The sequence below is a fragment of the Mytilus trossulus genome, chromosome 13 (assembly GCF_036588685.1).
Source record: "Mytilus trossulus isolate FHL-02 chromosome 13, PNRI_Mtr1.1.1.hap1, whole genome shotgun sequence".
NCBI lineage: Eukaryota > Metazoa > Mollusca > Bivalvia > Mytilida > Mytilidae > Mytilus > Mytilus trossulus.
In genome coordinates, this window is record NC_086385.1 from 31,117,700 (window position 1) to 31,137,392 (window position 19,693).

Consider the following 19,693-nt stretch of genomic DNA (forward strand, 5'->3'; position numbering starts at 1 on the left):
GTATTTTTGTCTTATAGCTCTTCTATGATTGTCGGTACTTATACATCTTCGGATTTCAAAATGTTTGGCTTTCTATCGTTCCTGATAAAGGTAAATCCAGTAAAGCACTTCGAACGCAATAAATTATTAAACGTGTTGTTTTCCATTTTTTACATCACTGGTCGATACCTCTGCTGGAGGACTATCAGTCTCCAAGGGTATCATCAGCTCAGTAGTTAGTGCTTCAGTATTGCCATGATATAACAAACTTTATTAAAAGTGTCCGTTTAAAAAAAAATTGAAATTATTGGGAAACTGAGGTTTCAACTCCCTCCGAAAAAGTTGACTTTAGATGAATTTGGCTATTTATATTAGGTATTTTTTACTTATAGCTCTTCAATGATTTTCGGTACTAATACATCTTTGGATTTGAAATGTTTGGCTTTAAGCGTTCCTGATAAAGGTAAATCCAGAAAAGCGCTTCAGAGGCAATATATTTTTAAACGTGTTTTTTTCAATTTTTTTACATCACTGGGTCGATACCTCTGCTGGTGGACTACCAGTTCCAGACGGTATCATCAGCTCAGTAGTCAGTGCTTCAATAGTGACATGATTTAAAAAACTTGATTAGAATTGTCCGTTAAAACTTTTTAAAATTATTAGGAAACTTAGGGTTTCAACTCCCTCAGGCAAGGTTGACTTTAGATGAATTTGGCTATTTATATTAGGTATTTTTGATTTATAGCTTTTCAATGATTTTGGGTACTAATACCTATTTTGATTTCAAATGTTTGGCTTTGATCGTTCCTGATAAAGGTAAATCCAGAAAAGCGCTTCGGATATCATAAATTATTAAACGTGTTGTTTTCTATTCTAACATGTCTAACATCACTGGGTATGATACCTCTGCTAGTGGACTACCAGTCCCAGACGGTATCATCAGCTCAGTAGTCAGTGCTCCAATAGGGACATGATTTAACAAACTTTATTAAAATTGTCCGTTTAATTTTTTTTTGAAATTATAAGAAAACTAAGGTTTCAACTCCCTCAGGCAAGGTTGACTTTAGATGAATTTGGCTATTTATATTAGGTATTTTTGATTTATAGCTTTTCAATGATTTTGGGTACTAATACCTATTTTGATTTCAAATTTTTGGCTTTGATCGTTCCTGATAAAGGTAAATCCAGAAAAGCGCTTCGGATATAATAAATTATTAAACGTGTTGTTTTCTATTCTAACATGTCTAACATCACTGGGTATGATAACTCTGCTAGTGGACTATCAGTCGTTGAGGGTATCATCGGCTCAGTAGTCAGTGCTTCGGTACTGACATGATTTAACAAACTTTATTAAAATTGTCCGTTTAAAAAAAAATTGAAATTATTAGGAAACTAAGGTTTCAACTCCTTCAATCAAAGTTGACTTTAGATGAATTTGACTATTTATATTAGGTATTTTTGACTTATAGCTCTTCAATGATTTTCGGTACTTATACATCTTCGGATTTCAAATGTTGGGCTTTGAGCGTTTCTCATAAAGGTAAATCCAGAAAAGCGCTTCAGACGCAATTACTCATTAAACGTGTTATTTTCATTTTTTTACATCACTGGGTCGATACCTCTGCTGGTGGACTATCAGTCCTTGAGGGTATCATCGGCTCAGTAGTCAGTGCTTCGGTATCGACATGATTTAACGAACTTTATTAAAATTGTCCGTTTAAAAAATTTTGAAGTTATTAGGAAACTAAGTTGACTTTATATGAATTTGGCTATTTATATTTGGTATTTTTTACTAATAGCTCTTCAATGATTTGCGGTACTTATACATCGTTTGATTTTAAATGTTTGGCTTTGAGTGTTCCTGATAAAGGTAAATTCAGAAAAGCGCTTCGGACGCAATAAGTTATTAAACGTGATGTTTTTCCATTTATTTTTTTACTGCAGACGCTATGTTTTTTTCTATTCTTACAGAATGGCGGACAGTAAATTCTGTGCTGGTTGTCAGCGCAGTGATGAATACATTACAGCTGTATCTTGGTGCAATGACTGCTGTGAACTTGTATGTAAGGCGTGTTCCAGAGTTCACAATAGAATGTCCCCGCCTCACAAGGTAATACCAATGCAAGAGATACAACTCTGTTCGTCAATTCTAACATTGTCCAAGAACTGTGACAATCATCCAGATCAAAATATTGCACTGTACTGCTGTCAACATGACAAGGTCGTCTGCGTGTCATGTGTTCCGATATCACATCAGAACTGCAAGTCTATCATTTCAATCGAAAAAGCTGCTAAAGGCGTTAAGGATGGTACCGCTATTTCTGATCTAGAGAGAAGAATTTTAAACCTATGTCAAATTACAGAGAAAAAACAGAGCCAAAGTGAGAAAACACTTGTAGATTTGGAAAAAAGTCGTACCAAAATAAAAACAAGGGTGTCTGAAATTAAACGGAAAGTCATTGCTCATTTAGATACGATAGAAGAAGAGATACATAAAGATATTGATTCTAAGTATAAACATTGTACTGAGAGTGTGTTCCGAAACAGAAATAGCATACAATCCAGCTCAGACTCGCTGTCTACATGGAAAAGTGATCTGAATTTACTGAAGCGAGACTCAACAGAAGTTCATTTGTTCCAGGTTGTAAAATTTTTAGATGCAAAAATTTACGAGAAGGAATTAGAAATCAGAGGAATGCAAACAGCTTCTATTCCGATCCTTAAATATCATCTCTCAGAATCTGAGTCGAACATTACGAAATTAATACCAGACTTAGGTAGAATAACGGTAGAACATGTCCAAGTCAAAATGCCTGTACTAGATATCGATCAACAATGTCAATTTCTAGTGAAAGACGAAAGAAAATTATCAATGTCACATTCATTCCCGACCACGAAATTAGGTAATGGAGTACGTATCAATAGTGGATGCTTTATTTCTGATAATAAGTTACTCCTCAAGCAATACATGGGCAAACAACTTTTTGTTTGTAAACTTGATGGATCAAATTTAACCTTGATTGAGTTGAACCCCAACGTGATTGATTTAGATTATAAACTACAAAATGTTACGTTATTTGACAAACACCTTGCTGTAGTATCTGTTGGTGGTGCAGGTATCCAGATCATCGACCTGACATCATTGACGCCTGGTAGAGGAATCAAAGATGATGGATTCTGTAGAGGAATAACCAGTGTAAAGGACAAGATCTGGGTAAACAATAAACCTCAAACTCTAACACTAGTGAATATTAATGGTAAAGTTCTTAAAGTAATACACACAACATTTGCACCTTGGGATATCTGTGCCAATCAGGATGGTGATGTGTATTGTACTGACGCAGATAGTAATAAAGTATTCTTAGTTTCTTCGGATGGAAAAGAACGTGAGATATACAACAGTCCTGACCTGAAAGGTGCTAATGGTGTAGCCGTAGATGAACGTGGGGATTTGTATGTAGCAGGGTATTTATCAGACAACATACATAGAATATCTAATGGTGGACAGAAACATGATATTGTATTGACAGCAGACGACGGCATCAATAAACAGACCGGTATATCTTACAACAATGAAACAAAAGAACTGTTAGTCACAAACGACTATACTAGATCTATCAATATATATAAAACCCAATGAACACTTGGTAATAAACACTGATATGGCTGTGAGAATGGGTGATTAGCCGAAAGATAAACAATCAGTTTTTATATCTTAAAGACAAATTGATCAAATAATCGAGTTTTCTAATTTTGCTTTTGTTTGAAACTTTTTCAGATTAAGCTGTTAAACCATACCGAGAGTGATGCGATGCCTATTTAAATATGAAGTGTAATGCATATGAGACTTAAACAAAAAAACCAATAACACATTGATTTAAAAATCTGGAAAAAATTATTTATACTTTTTTTGTACTAGTCGGAAGTAACTTTTCAAACTTGCACAAAGAGGAAGAGACGAGCACTATAAAGACAAAAGATTGGTATGCATATTTCGATCGCACATACATTTTTAGTTCATGAAAGACCAATATCGTGAGTCAGTAATTTGAGACTTCTATAATTGTATCAAATATTTGAAAAAAATAATATATTATTGCTGCCTATACAGTCTTCGGTATGCCAGTGACATGTACTAATTATTAATTGGACACGCAACCTGTCCATGGATAGAAACAGATACCTGAGTGCACATGGCAAACAGGTCTCCGATGAATAACATAGCTTCCCCCCTTTAAGTCCAGATACATTTAATCATGACGCAGATCAATCCTCTTACAGCTTTTTGTTCCGTGTTGAAGGCCGTACATGGACCTATAATGGTTTACTTTTATAAATTGTTATTTGGATGGAGAGTTGTCTCATTGGAACTCTCACCACATCTTCCTATATCTATGTAAGATACATTGAAAAGGGGCGGATCCAAAACCTCTGTGTCTAGGGGGATGAGGTTCAGATTTAGATATTTGTATACAGATGTATCTGTGCGATTATTGGCAGTAATGATTATGGTGTGTGTGAGGATAGGGGGAATGGGTTCAGATCAAAGATGGTTTCTATAAATCTATATCTTTTAGTTTTTACCATTTCACTCTATTCTGTATCCTTTGATCTCGATTATAGTTGTCCTAAACATGCGTAAAATATTTTCCACTAAGACAACAAAAACACAACCAACGTATTCTTTATATTTCATCATTTCTTTATCATATTATCTAAAGGTTTGGTCCCACCCCTTATCTACTTTTTGCAAATTAATCTTTCTTTGTAAACCTTATTCCTGTCTCGATAATTGGTGACTCTGACTCAAAAACATGCTTACCCCCTCCGCACTTTTGCGCCTGTCTAAAATCAGAAGCCTCTGGCCTTTGTTAATCTTGTATCATTTTTAATTTAAGTTTTTTTGTGTATTATTTGAGGTTTAATATGACGTCCATTATTATTGAACTAGTATACATATTTATTTAGGGGCCAGCTGAAGGACGCCCCCTGCTGCTGGCGTTTCTCGCTGCATTGAATACCCATTGGTGGCCTTTGGCTCTTGTCTGCTCTATGGTTGGGTTGTTGTCTCTTTGACACATTCCCCATTTCTATTCTCAATTTCAGAAACATATTTATTTTATAATAATTTACTTTATGCTTGGACTTATAAATGGATGTCATTAGTCCCAGATCATGTAATAAAGTAGGTCTGATAAAAATACATTAGCATTTTAATGATGATTATATTATGTGTATACTATAGAATATATTTTTAATAATGCCATTTTTTTTTGGAAAAAAAGGGAAGGGGCAAGGTTTTTTGAAAACATATTAATGGTGCGCGTTTCTTTTTTTGTTTTGTTCTTCAGTAGTGAGCCAGAAGAAGTCCATTTCTCTTGTTTTTTTTGTATTGGGAAGATCTTCGGGCTCTCTTCAATCTCTTCTTTTTTTATCGTTTTTTAGACGGATGGCAGAGGCACATAACAAACATATAGCGTCGTTTAGCCTAAATGATATTAATGAATTTTTGAATGCAGATATATCAGAATGTGAGCTGTGTTATACACGTTTTTATGGAATGACCGCCTTAGTAGGACGATAAGCTTGTTACATATGAAAACTACATCGTTGAACAATAACGGTTAAGGGGCGTACGATTACTTGATATTCTAGGGAAGGAATTTTTATTGATTGGTTTGTAACACTACTTTAAACACTGTAAGGGTATTCCGTGGTGGTCTTAATTCATAGATGAAGGATAGAGAAGAGAAGAGAGGATATTATTATTCATCTTTATCTGTCGCTAATTATGGCTATTTGTCAGCTATTTCTAAACAACAATATTCATATATGAACTCCTTCTGCCCCCACCCCAACACATAAATAAATTTGAAACGGTTTTCCACTTATTTAACGCAAGTTTAAATTGATCGATTGTTTGTTGCTAGTTTGTAACGCCCAGTGACAAATGTTTCAAGGAATATTTAAACGAAAAGTTGAGATATGATTGCTTACAAGGCAATATTCACCGGATGTCAAATAAGAAGTGGATGTGCGCAATTATAGACAATCGTAAGGCTTTACAAATTGACAAAACCCTGATACTGTAAAGTCGTTTAAAAGGGCCGACATGAAAAGTGTGAGCAATTCAAACGAAAAAACTAACGGCCTCATTATAGTATACTTAACAAAACAATTTACAAGCAAGCACTAAATTACAGGATCCTGACCTGGGACAGGCACATAAAGAATATGGCAAGTTTGATGTAAAACCAAGATGTGGTACGATTGCAAATGAGACAACTCTCCACAAGAGACCAAATGACACAGAAATCAACAGCTATAAATCACCGTACGGCCTTTGACAATTAGCAAAACCTACACCGCATAGTCAGCTATAAAAGGTCCCAAAATCACAAAAAATTAATGTAAAACAATTCAAACGAGAAAACTAACGGCCGAATTAATGTGCAAAGTAATGAACGAAACACAGTAACAAACAGCAGCAATTTAATAACCGGCTTCTGGTTGGGACAGACACAAACATATATAATTTGGCGGGGTTACACATGTTAGCGAGATTCCAATCCCCAATAGCCTGGGACAGTGGTGTAACAATACAGCAACATGTTTGTGAGCACCCATTTCATCGCGAAGCTTGGACAGTGGTATAACAGTACAATTAAAGAACAAACATACCCTAATCAGTTGCAATTAAATTTAACCAAAAGATCGGTACGAGACACATAAAAAACTAACATTCAGACAATAGAAACAAAACAACGACATTAGAGTATTTGCAATTACTAGAAGTTTGCTCAAAGCTTATAACGACTAGTACTGAAATAAATATTGTTCTCGCAGGCTGAAGTATTGATCAGTATACAACGCGCGGCAAATAGTTTTTACAAAAGAAAACAGTATGAGAAACGTTTGGGTTACGTTGTTTATAAATATAAGAAGATGTGGTGTGGTATGAGTGTCAATAAGAAAACGCTCCATCCAAGTCACAATTTGTAAATGTAAACCTTATCGGTCAAAGTCCGGTCTTTAACACTGAGCATTAGCTTACACCGAACAGTAAGCTATAAATTGGCCACAAAGAATGACTAATATAAAACCATTCAAACGGGAAAACCAACGATGTCTAATCTATTTAAAAAAACGATATACTTGCATACAATAAAAATTTTTGAAAAGTGGTGGTCCAAACGCTTTGGCTATCGAAATTTTATATAGAAATAATAGTTAGGAACGGAAGATTTTGAACTGCCTGTGCACGAACTTGAACGCACGCAAGATTTCGTTAGAGGGGCGATATTGATTGTTCTGACGGTTTTTTTATTTCTTAGTCACTCATGTTTCAGAAGAAAGGGAAGAAATCCAAACAAATACCGACCAATCACAAATGTTGTTGCAAATTTGACATGATGACGTCAAAAAATTTCCCATCATGCAATTATTGCATATAAATAAACAAAATCCTTTACCATTGAATAAAAATATTACGTTCAAATGAAAAGATTTACCAATTGAACAAAGAAAACATTGCATATAAATGTAAAAATATGACATTCAAATAGAAACATATTGCAATTACATTATGAAATATACCAATTAAGTAAAACATACTGCATTTGAATGACAAATTATACCATTTGAATAAAAAGTATTGCATCTAAATGAAAAAAAATATTGCATTTAAACGTAAAAGATAATGAAAGAATATACAATTCGAATAGAAAAAAATATTGCATTTAAATGAAAAATATAATGAAAAAAAATTTGCATTTAACAGTTGTTTAAATGAGGAAATTTACCAATTGAATGAAAAATATTGCATTTGAATGATTTGAATAAAATTTTGAATTAAAATGAAAAAAAAATGCATTTAGATAAAAAAATATTTGCATTTGAATGAAGAAATGTAACAATCAAATAAAAAAATATACCAAATGAACAAAATGTATTGCATCTCAATGAAAGAATATACCATTCGAATAATAAAATATCACATTTCAATGAAACAATATACCAATTAAATAAAGTATATTACAATTCAATGAAAAATATCGAATTTTGCAACCAATACCATGCAACACTCTTGCCATTTTAACATTTATACATAACTTTTAAAGTCCCTATATTAATGCTTCCATTGTATATATAAACTTACGACTGGATATTATGGTGGAGGATATTGTTCATTCATATTTTACAGAGGCTTTGTTGTGTTTTAAATTACAGATACTGTTATTATTTATCGGCCTCATCCAAGTCCTCCTAAACAGGAGGGAATTACAAAATAAGAAGAAGAAGTTGCCTGGCGGAAGTGAAAGCCATTAATATCTGCTCAACAAAGGACAGCAATCATGTCGTGAATGATATCACATGTTTTTCTAACCAATATGCAAAGAGTTGTACTTTAGTTACATGTAAATAATACCAGGATTACCTATCAAATTTGAAATACAAAAGACAGTGACACCTTTAAGGACTTGCAATTTGTCGAATGAAGATCAAAGTGGGCATCAATCTGTCCATTTTTCATTTATCGTTTCATTTCAATGTAAGTTTCACCTACCTGCCAACTTTTATTTTTTCCATATTTTAACAGTTTTTTTAAAGAGACCCATCGATTACTGCATTTTGACTTTCACTTTCAAATGGACGTCAAGTTACGAGAGGGTTTATGGCCTCGAGACTCAAATATGCAAATATTTATATTTGTTCATCTCCTTGAAGGAGATCGATTTTGAACATTTAGTAGCCAACCACGATTTTTCACCTACTTTACAGGAGATCGATTAAACATTTAGTTCCGACCACGAGAACAATCGGAAGCTTTCGGACATTTTGATAACTTTCATTGTTAATGAACGAGGTGTTAAATTATGGTCATTTGCATAAATCATCACTGTTTTCTCGTGGTCACGTGATAATCTTTGACAATGAAAGGCAAAATTCAGAAATCGATCGGTTTCTGTGAAAACTGTTAAAATATGGGAAAATAAAGGTTGGCAGGTAGATGAAACTTACATAAATGAAAGATAAATGAAAAATTAACAGATCGATGCCCGATTTGTATAATTCCAAGGTCGTCAGTCGGCACCAGAAGCGACGAAGCAGCGCATCTATTTTGGGTGGGCAAATATCCACTTTTTGATATTGGACAACCTCTGACGTCCCATGGCCCCAGCTTGTCTGGCAAAACAGTCGTTGGACGTCAGATTTATTTCGGACAAATTAACATGAGGCGTACAAGTTTAACCTGTTTAAAAAGGAGTGTTTCGCTGTATTGCAATTACCGTTTTAGAATCTAATGCATCCTGGGTAATATTTTCAAAAGTGTACACCAAAACGTCGTCTTTGAATAAACATGTCATACAATGGATATTCAACCAATGACATGACGTTATTTTAATTTTGTGGTACGAACAATGCAATTATCCATGAATCTTTAGATTTTGAAAAGGCGAATTACATTCAGGAAATGAAAACTGTTGATCGTTTAATGATTTAATGCCCATACTGAACTCTGAATCCTCTAATAAATACTACAATTTTGTTTGAAACAGCATAACGTACATGCAAACAAAGGGATAAGACAAAAGGCAAAGCCTATATAAATCCATTCCCAAACAAGATTGTAGTTGGTTAGGGGAGGCAAGCCATCTCCCTCTTCAGTCTTTAACCTTGAACACGTCTCTTTAGAATATATCAAATACGAAGCCATCCTAGAGTTCATATAGTACTTTCAAGTGTCTGAAGTATTATTGCTGGTCATTTTCTTTCGATTCATGAGTTTTAAATGTTTACAAGTAAAAGGACTTTGAGATAATCACTGTTGGCTTCTGTCTTATATCTTATAGTTCGATTATTTCCTTTTTTGGTTGCTATCTCATTGACGTTACCCTTTTTTTTCTTTAAGACAGTGTTCTTTTTCACTTATTTTATTTTTCGTTTTCATCTCAATATCGTAAGTGGAGGGGAGCAATTTTTGTCCTTGTTTCGGCTCCTATGCCATGACCTGAAAACTAAAGATACTAAAAGTTCATTTACAAGGTTGGTTCTTATCGAAACATTTAGAGCGATATAAATACGGTTAGATTGAATACTATACCTTTTCTATAGAAAATGATTCGCGCAGTTTGCCTCAGTTTTGTTTGTCTTTGTCTTACAATAAGCTATGTTAACGGAATACTTGAAAACGACGTTATTGATTTAAAAATCATGTATAAAGAAATGTTAGAATTGCGAGAAACCGTACAGAAATTAAACAATGTCATGCAAAAACAAAGTGCCCGGATATACAATCTTGAAACAACAGACACTATACAAAGAACACATATTCGAAGTCTAATGTTCGATAAGAAAACAGACATAGAATATCGTCGGAAAATTGAACGCTGTTTTAAAGTGATTGAAAAAAATAAGTGTGTTAGGCAACATTCCGATCTGAATGAATATGGCGTGAAACACGGTGATATTTCTCAACATGAACATGCGGATGAACAGGAAAATACGGATTATAAGAGTGGAATATATGGAATCGTTAAAGAAATGGTTAATCCGAAATCGAATGCAATTTCTCGGAAAGGTAAGATTTGGACTCCTTTATTTTGATAATACATTGTTATAGAATATAACTGTTGATTAAAGCCAGTATGTTTGAAAAGTAAATAATATAATGATATTTAACTGAAAATAAGAAGAAAAAAGAAAAGAAAATATAATGGCACTATGGACATGTTAAATTATGTGATTTTCAATTTTACATGAGTTTTAGTTTAAATTTGATGTTCGTTGCACAAAGTGGCATAAATCGGTCTTTACTAGTGATTTTTTAACTGATCTTTGGTAGTGGTCATCCTCAGAATAATTTTAACAATTTAAAAGGAGGAAAGCTTTCGTGATATTCGTGATATTTTTTATGGATAATTTTGTGCTGTTGACCGCATACTCGAATGATTGTGATCGAGGTAAATGATCCATATTTATGTATTTACTGCACGTTTATCTTTTTCAGAACGTATACTTTTACAACCAGAAAACATGGCCGGCGATGGACTTGTTGCGTTCTATTCCTACATGTCCCATTCAGAATGTAATCCAAGTACCCGTCATACATTGATATATGACGTCTCCGTTACCAATGTAGGAAGCGGTTACAACCAAGTGACTGGAATTTTTACTGCACCAACAAGTGGGGTGTATGTGTTTATATGGGTTACCAGAGTTTATGATGGTGAACATCCTACCGAACTTATGATTAACAACACGGTTTACGGAATCACTTTTCTCCGATCAAAAGGTGGCGATGATTGATCTGTAAGCGGGACGGTTGTGGCTAACGTTACTAAAGGTGATTCGGTCTTTGTTCGCATCCATTCGTCATATGCTGATGATGGACAAATTCATAGTAACGAACATGGTCGTCCATCATTTTCTGGCTGGCTTCTACGTTGAATTTCAAGGAATATGAATTTGTCGAAAAGAAACATTTCGAAATAAAATATTGAATTCAAGAATAAATTCTGGTGTTCCCCAATGTATCCTTTTCTTGTGAATATATAAAGCCACATTTCAATAGTATTATTTTGATTCAATGAGGCCCCAATGCCCTTTTATTTAAAAATACAATACAAATTAAATGTCAAAATTGGGTCGGCACATAAAAGAAGAAGAAGATGTTGTATATTCGCCATTAGGCAACCATTTTTCCAAAAAGAAAGGCGATAGATTCTGAAGTTATATTCAAACACATAAGTCAAAAACAAACTTACAAGGCCAAAGTAACATAGAGAAAATGCTACTGAAAGACAAAACAAAGTATACAAGACGCAGCGGAATTTAAACACAGACTGAAGTAAAAAAACAGGTAAAAACAAAACTTACAATGCCAACCAAATTTAAAAGAGAAAAGAAAAAGACAAAAGAAAGTATACAAACATTCAGTGGTTTTAATTCGTTGATGTGTTTCATAAATGTTTCTCGTGTCTCGTTTTTAATAAAGATTAGACCGTTGGTTTTCCCGTTAGAATGGTTTTACACTAGTCATTTTGTTTACCCTTAATAGCTTGCTGTTCGGTGTGAGCCAATGCTACGTGTTGGAGACGATAATTTGACCTATAATGGTTTACGTTAGAAAATGTAGCCGCTTGGATAGAGAGTTGTCTCATTGGAACTCATGCAACATGATTAAAGAAACCTACTGAAAATCTTTATTGACCACAGGCGCTTCAGAAGGGTACGCTGATTTTGCACTAAACGCTAAAACACTATATGACACGAATGTAAACAATAACATGCAATAAGAAATTATCGTACAACTGTCAACAATGAGCAAAGCGTTATACTACTGTTGACCTTGACATTGTATATCCATTCGATGTGTGGTCTTTCCTGAAAAAGGACAATTCAACTGACATCGAAGAGCTATTTAATATGTGCACAACATGTAAAAATGTATTTCCTTAGATTCTTTGTTTAGCTTGGAACTTTAAATACCAACAGTTATTTTACATTAGAAATGGTAAAAAACGTCTAAACATGTTTATCAAAGGAAAGCAATTTGTTTCAAAAGTGGGTACATGTAACAGAATCAACTTGGTAATTGGCAAACGGACTATAAGATCATAATTTTTTCATCGGTATTTCTCTCCGCGTTGCAATTAGAAGTGTTTGAAAAATCAGGACTGATATGCATATTACCACGTATGTAAATATATTCACTCGTAGCACTGATTTATCGTATAATATGTAGAAAAATCCGTCCGTTCGTTCTATCCCTTTAATACCAAAGTGTTAGCATTGTCATTTTTATCTTAAATATGTATTTAAAGTCACGTTCGTAACGACGTTATTAAAATTGTATGAATGTTTATCTGATGAGTTAAGCCTTTTTCAACTGATTTTTATAGTTCTTTCGTATTTTATACTGTAATACCACTGTTCCAGATAGATTAGGGCGAGGATTAGGATCCCTCTGACATGTTTAGCCCTGCTACATTCTGGATGTATGAACCGGTCCCAAGACAGGAGCCTGTAATTCACTGGTTATCGTTTGTTTATAAGTTACATATTTGCGTTTCGTTTATTTTTAAATATAAATAAGGCCGTTAGTTTTTTCGTTTGAATTGTTTGACATTGTCATATCGTTATATGCGGTATCGGTTTTGCTCATTGTTGAAGGCCATACCATGACCTAACATTGTTTATTTCTATGCCCTTTTTTTCTCAATGGAAATCATACCACAGCTTCTTTTTTATATGTGCTCTTTACCTGTTCAGTGTAATTCAAGAAGGCATACATATATATATTGATGTATTATTAATTCTTCAAAATTTTAAAAGTTTATCAAAACAATTTCTTCCTCGTATAATTAACGTTATGTGATAATGTGTAATGTCATTTGTACAAGTACTTGTTTGTATTACAAATATTACAAGAAAAACACTATTAAAAAGGCCTCAGTGATAAATATAGATGTCGTGCTGTGTACTGAATTTGTTTATTTATTTAGATAAACAAAATTACAATAACATGAATAGTCATAATAATGTTCTAAGTCATCATTGAATTTTATAAGTTCAATTCTACTCAAAAGTACATTGTATTTGATTTTTAGTCGTCAAACTGGTATGAAGGAATCAATAATTTAGATTTGTGAGAGCAGAGCCGTGGTGTAGTGGTTAGAGGATCGGACTACTTACGCAAACGTTCCTGGTTTGATCCTCGTTCCGGGTACTGAATGTTCTGAAGGATTCTACATGGAATTTTCTTATTTTGTATTTTGGCCGGAAAAAACGTACGGTGACCCTTTCTTTTCTTTTGATATTCTCAAAGCAGTGTCTGAAAGCTATCTTTTCCTGAAGTATATACAAATTCTTTCATTTTGTTTAGTTTCTAATCACAAAATGGTGTTTTTTCCTGTATAAATCATACAAAATGTGTCATTTTGTCCCGTCCTGTAGCTTGAGAAAATGCATGGTGACCTATCATTTTTTTTAAATTGTTCAACATGTATCAATAGATACTATCTTTTGGCAAAGTATGAACAAATTCTATCACTTTTTATTTTAGACTCCCATACCACCTTAAACTTATGAATTATGAATTTTAATAATGTGGTCATTTTAATAAATTTCCTGTTTACAAAACTTTGAATATTTTCGAAAAACTAAGGATTTTCTTATTCTAGGCATATGCATAAATTACCTTATCTGTATTTGGCACAACTTTTTTGGAATTTTGGATCCTCAATGATTTTCAACTTTGTACTTGTTTGGCTTTATAAATATTTTAATATGAGCGTCACTGATGAGTCTTATGAAGACGAAACGCGAGACTGGCGTACTAAATTATAATCCTGGTACTTCTGATAATTATTTATAAAAAATGACTGTCCACTGGACAAACACTAGAAATGACGGTAGTGATGGTGAATAGATTAAGATATAGGAAGATGTGGTATGAGTTTCAATGAGACAACTCTCGATCCAAAAATTAATATAAAAGTAATCATTATAAGTCAAGGTACATCCTTTAACACGGAGCCTTGGCTCACATCAAACAACAAGCTATAAAGGGCCTCAAAATAACTACCGTTAAACCATTCAAACGAGAAAACCAACGGTCTAACCTTTAAAAAAATGAGAAACGAGAAACACATTAAAACACATGAGAATTCACAGAAAAAAAAAGAAGAAGGTTGTGAATAAACTAAGAATTCACGTACACAAATTGTCCCTCTAGGATCAGTCACTTGAGTGTGTAAATGTATTTTGATTATACATTCTGTCCGGATAGACTCCTAGTTGTGTGCCGCAAGAATCTTTGATTGTACATTCTGTCCGGATAGTCTCCTAGTTGTGTGCCACAAGAAGTTTTGATTGTACATTCTGTCCGGATATTCTCCTAGTTGTGTGCTGCAAGAAGGTTAAGAGGTTATATGTTCAATTCCTGGACAGGTCAAACAAAAATGTTAATACGGTTTTTTAATGTTTTTTAAATGGGTTAGTTTCCAAAGCCTAGTCAAATCAGGCGTTAAATTAGTCCAAGATACAAAAACGTTCTCAGTGAATTGTCTTCAGGTTGAGTGAAAATTTATACACTAGCAAAAAGCAAGGTTCATAATATAGCATATTAGATTATATGTCTGTAACATTTGCCAACGAACGTTAAGTTATCAGATCTTCCACACAAATTGTTGTGACCAGCGTAATGTGCTAATACACCAGATGGTTTCCTAGCACAGGTATTAATGCACAGTAATCCAGGAATTTAATGTCCTTTTATAAGCTACTCTTTTTTTCGAAGATAAACGTAGATTGATTTGTTAAATACTTAGTTCCCTTATCTTTTCATACCTTTTAGAAATATGTACGAACTATAAGCCCCTCTTAACTCGCCATTAATGTACCCCCGCCCCATTCCCATGTATGCATTGTTTATAAAATATTTGTAAGGTAATACATTCAAAGCCTTGGATCAATTTGATTATATTGCAAAAAATAACATATTTCCCTTTTCTTTTCATTTGTTTTGGGTACATGTACTCCCAATACATAGCTCTGAGTCGGCAAATAAAACCCTCACTAAACGGTTTGTTGTGTAACCGTTAAGGCAACTATAGGAGCGACAATGCATTAGTTATGACCCATCTACTTGTTCTCACAAATTGCAATTGGTTAGCTACACGGTCTTTTTCTTTTTATCAACATAAACATGAATTCGATTTAAATTTACGCGCCGATTCAGACGAATCACCTTTGGAATATTTAAATAATCTCCCTTTAATTGAATGTAAATTTCCACTAAAACTGAAAGTAATTTAAGTTATCTTGGTTGATAAATAACAAAAGACAGTTTTTGTTTTTAAACACACTAGACAGGTAAGTTTCATCAAACAATCATATTCAAAATAGAAAAGTAAAACTTCTAATGATAAAGATGACAAAACAAATCGTTTGTTTACGTCGGTAATCAAGGTTAATTATTGTAGCTTACAAACCACAATTTCGTAAATAACACATAATGTGTATACTATGTAACGAGTATTTGATTGCATTTTGATGTGTTTTTATATTTAATTGAGATACTTAATTGTCTAGATCTTTTTTCGTTTTTAGCCACGGAGTTGTCTGTTTATTTATTTTTTAGCCACGACGTTGTCTGTTTTTTTGTCTTTAAGACACGGCGTTGTCTGTTTATTTTATTTTTTAGCCACGGCGTTGTCTGTTTATTTTATTTTTTAGCCACGGCGTTGTCTGTTTATTTTATTTTTTAGCCACGGCGTTGTCTGTTTATTTTGTCTTTTAGACACGGTGTTGTCTGTTTAATTTCTTTTTTAGCCACAGCGTTGTCCGTTTATTTTATATCTATGAGTTTGCATGTTCCTCTGTATGGTATATTTAGTCCCTTCATTTGTAGAATATGGACAATTTAAAGAAAAACGTTATTCGTTTCTGCATTCTGATGAGAAAAATGGGGTAATATCATGAACACGCAAACCCTTAAGATGTGTTCATAAACCAATTTTCCTTTCGAATTTGCTTAAAGTTACCCCAATAGTTACTTCACAACAAAGGTGACAGTATTAATCTGTAATAAATACTAATCGATGTTTTTTTGAGACAATATTCTTGATATTTCTCTGGATCAAAGACACTTATGCAGGAATCCCCTCCGTAGTCCCCTTTTTCTAATTTTTATTACATTTCATTACACTACTTTAACAACAACCTATGAAAAAGCCGTGAAGAAATGTCCGTGAAATATCACAGGGCCGTGAAAACCCCGTGAAAATACCCTGGAAATTTTCGATTGTACTTTCTGTCCGGATAGTGTCCTAGTTGTGTGCTGCAAGAAGGTTAAGAGGTTATATGTACTTATATTGAAGATTTGTAAGGGAACATATACAAAGCCTTAGACCAATTTGATTCTATTGCAATAAACTACATAGTTCCATTTTCATGTCATGTGTTTCTGGTATATGAACGCACTATATACAGCTCTAAACATGCGAAAATAACCCGCTGAACGGTATGTTGTGTAACCATTAAGTCAACTATATTAGGAACAATACATTTGTTATGACCAATCTACTATTGCACTCACACATTGGTTAGCTACGCTACCTTAATATATATTTTGCTTTGTATCAACATAAACACAAATGCGATTTATTATAAAGCACCGATTCAGTCGAATCACCCTTTAATTGAATGGGAATTTCCACTGAAAACGAAAGTAATTTTTAAGTTATCTCGGCTGATAAAAAACAAAAGACCCAGTTTTTGATTTAAACAAACGTGATAGGTAAGTTTAATCTAACATTCATACTATTCTTCAAAATAGAAGAGTAAATCGTCTAATGATAAATATGATAATACAAATCGTTTGTTTACGTCGGCGTAGTCGGTAACCAAGGTTATTCATAGTAGCTTACAAATACAAACCACAATTTCGAAAATAACATATAAGAAGTATGTATGTTATGATTATTTGGAAAAGGCATTTTAACGTGTTTTTATTTTTAATTGAGATACTGAATTGTCTGGATTTTCTTTCTTTTTTAGCCATGGCGTTGTCAGTTTATTTTGTTTAAGCCACGGTCTTGTCAGTTTCCTTTGAGCAGCGGTGTTGGCTGTTGTTTTTTTTAGCCACGGTGTTGTCTGTTAATTTTCTTTTTAGCCACGGCGTTGTCTGTTTATTTTCTTTTTAGCAACGGCGCTGTCTGTTTATTTCCTTATTAGCCACGGCTTTCTATGTTTATTTTCTATTTATGAGTTTGAATATTCCTATGCATGGTATCTTTCGCCCTTCATTTGAAGTATACGGACATTTTGAAGAAAGTCGTTATTAGTTTCTGCATTATGATAAAAAAAAATGGGGAAATTATAATGAACACGCAAACACTAAAGCTGTGTTCATATACCAATTTTCCTTTGAATTTGCTTACAGTTACTTCACATCAAAAGTGACAGTGTTAATCTCTAATAAATACGAATCTATGTTGTTTTCCCTAGACCAAAGACGCTTATGCACGGATTCCCTTCCCCAGTCTCATTTTTTAAATTCCTATTATTTTCTTACGATATTAATATAACAGTAGTTTGCTTATAATTCTGTACTTTCTTCTTTACAAAATTAGTAAAGACATTCTTACTTTAGTGAATATCTTTACTGCAGACGCTATGTTTTTCTATTCTTACAGAATGGCGGACAGTAAATTATGTGCTGGTTGTCTGCGCGGTGATGAAGACATTACAGCTGTATTTTGGTGCAGTGACTGCTGTGAACTTGTATGCAAGGCGTGTTCTAGAGTTCACGAAAGGATGTCCCCGCCTCACAAGGTAATACCTACGCAAGAAATACAACAACTGAGTTCGTCTCTTCTTACGTTGTCAAAGAACTGCGACAATCATCCAGATCAAAAGATTGCACTGTACTGCTGTCAACATGACAAGGTAGTATGCGTGTCATGTGTTCCGATATCACATCAGAATTGCAAGTCTATCTTTTCAATTGAAAAAGCTGCGAGGGGCGTGAAAGATGGTACCGCTATTTCTGATCTAGAGAGAAGAATTTCAAACCTATGTCAAATTACAGAGAACAGACAGAGCCAAAGTGAGAAAAAAACTTGTAGATTTGGAAGAAAGTCGTATCAAAATAAAGACAAGGGTGTCTGAAATCAAACGGAAAGTCATTGCTCATTTAGATACGTTAGAAGCAGAGATACATAAAGATATTGATTCTAAGTATAAACATTGTACTGAGAGTGTGTCCCGAAAAAAAAATTAGCATACAATCCAGCTCAAAATCGCTATCTACATGAAAACGTGATCTCAATTCACTGAAGCAACAAACATCCGAAGTTCATCTATTCCAGGTGGTAAAATTTCTAGATGCAAAAATAGAAATCAGAGAAATCCAAACAGCTACTGTTCCGATACTTAATTATCATCCGTCAGAATCTGAGCCGAAAATTAAAAAAACTAGTCCCAGACTTGGGTACAGTAACGGTAGAAAATGTTGAAGTCCAAATGCCTGTACTAGATATCGACCAACAATGTCAATTTCTATTAGAAGACGAAAGAAAGTTATCACTTTCACATTCATTCCCGACCACGAAATTAGGTAATCGAGTAAGTATCAGTAGTGGATGTTTTATTTCTGATGATAGTTTACTCCTATGTAACTACTGGGGCAAACAACCATTTGTGTCCTTGATGGATCTAATTTCACCGTGATTGATTTGGATTATAAATCACAACATATAAGTTTATATGACAAAAACATGCTGTAGTAGCTGGTGGTGGTAAAGGTCTCCAGATCATCGACCTGACATCATTGAAGCCTCGTAGTATAATTAAAGTTGAAGGAAAATGTGATGGAATCACCAGTGTAAAGAATAAAATCTGGGTCAAAAATAAACCTCACACTCTAACCATAGTGGATATCAATGGAAAAGTTCATAAATTATTACAAACAACATTTGATCCTTGTGATATTTGTGCTAGTCAGGATGGTGATGTCTATTGTACTGACTTAAATACTAAAGTATTTTTAGTTTCTTTGGATGGAAGAGAACGTGAGATATACAGCAGTCCTGGACTAATAGGTGCTGATGATGAAGCTGTAGATGACTGTGGTGATGTGTATGTAGCACAGTTTAAATCCTCGGATGGAAAAGAACCTCAGATATACAACAGTCCTTACCTGCAA

At 33.8% G+C, this 19,693-nt stretch overlaps 2 protein-coding genes across 2 annotated transcripts; both read left to right on the forward strand.

Moving 5' to 3' along the window:
* The first annotated feature begins 1,951 nt into the window (after window positions 1-1,951).
* LOC134694251 (uncharacterized) lies at window positions 1,952-3,619 on the forward strand. The gene has a single exon (XM_063555253.1). The coding sequence runs from the start codon at window positions 1,952-1,954 to the stop codon at window positions 3,617-3,619; it is 1,668 nt and encodes a 555-aa protein (XP_063411323.1).
* Window positions 3,620-10,194: 6,575 nt separating this feature from the next.
* Window positions 10,195-11,289, forward strand: LOC134694253 (uncharacterized). The gene is made up of 2 exons (XM_063555255.1): window positions 10,195-10,561; window positions 10,991-11,289. Exons 1-2 carry the CDS (start codon window positions 10,195-10,197, stop codon window positions 11,287-11,289), a joined length of 666 nt encoding a protein of 221 aa, XP_063411325.1.
* The last annotated feature ends 8,404 nt before the right edge of the window (window positions 11,290-19,693 follow it).

Excerpts from the sequence above, each read along its gene's own strand:
- LOC134694251 (XM_063555253.1), top strand. The coding sequence starts at position 1,952 with ATGGCGGACAGTAAATTCTGTGCTGGTTGTCAGCGCAGTGATGAATAC.
- LOC134694253 (XM_063555255.1), top strand. The coding sequence starts at position 10,195 with ATGTATAAAGAAATGTTAGAATTGCGAGAAACCGTACAGAAATTAAAC. Across the intron at positions 10,562-10,990 it reads GAATGCAATTTCTCGGAAAG|AACGTATACTTTTACAACCA; the intron begins GTAAGATTTGGA and ends TATCTTTTTCAG.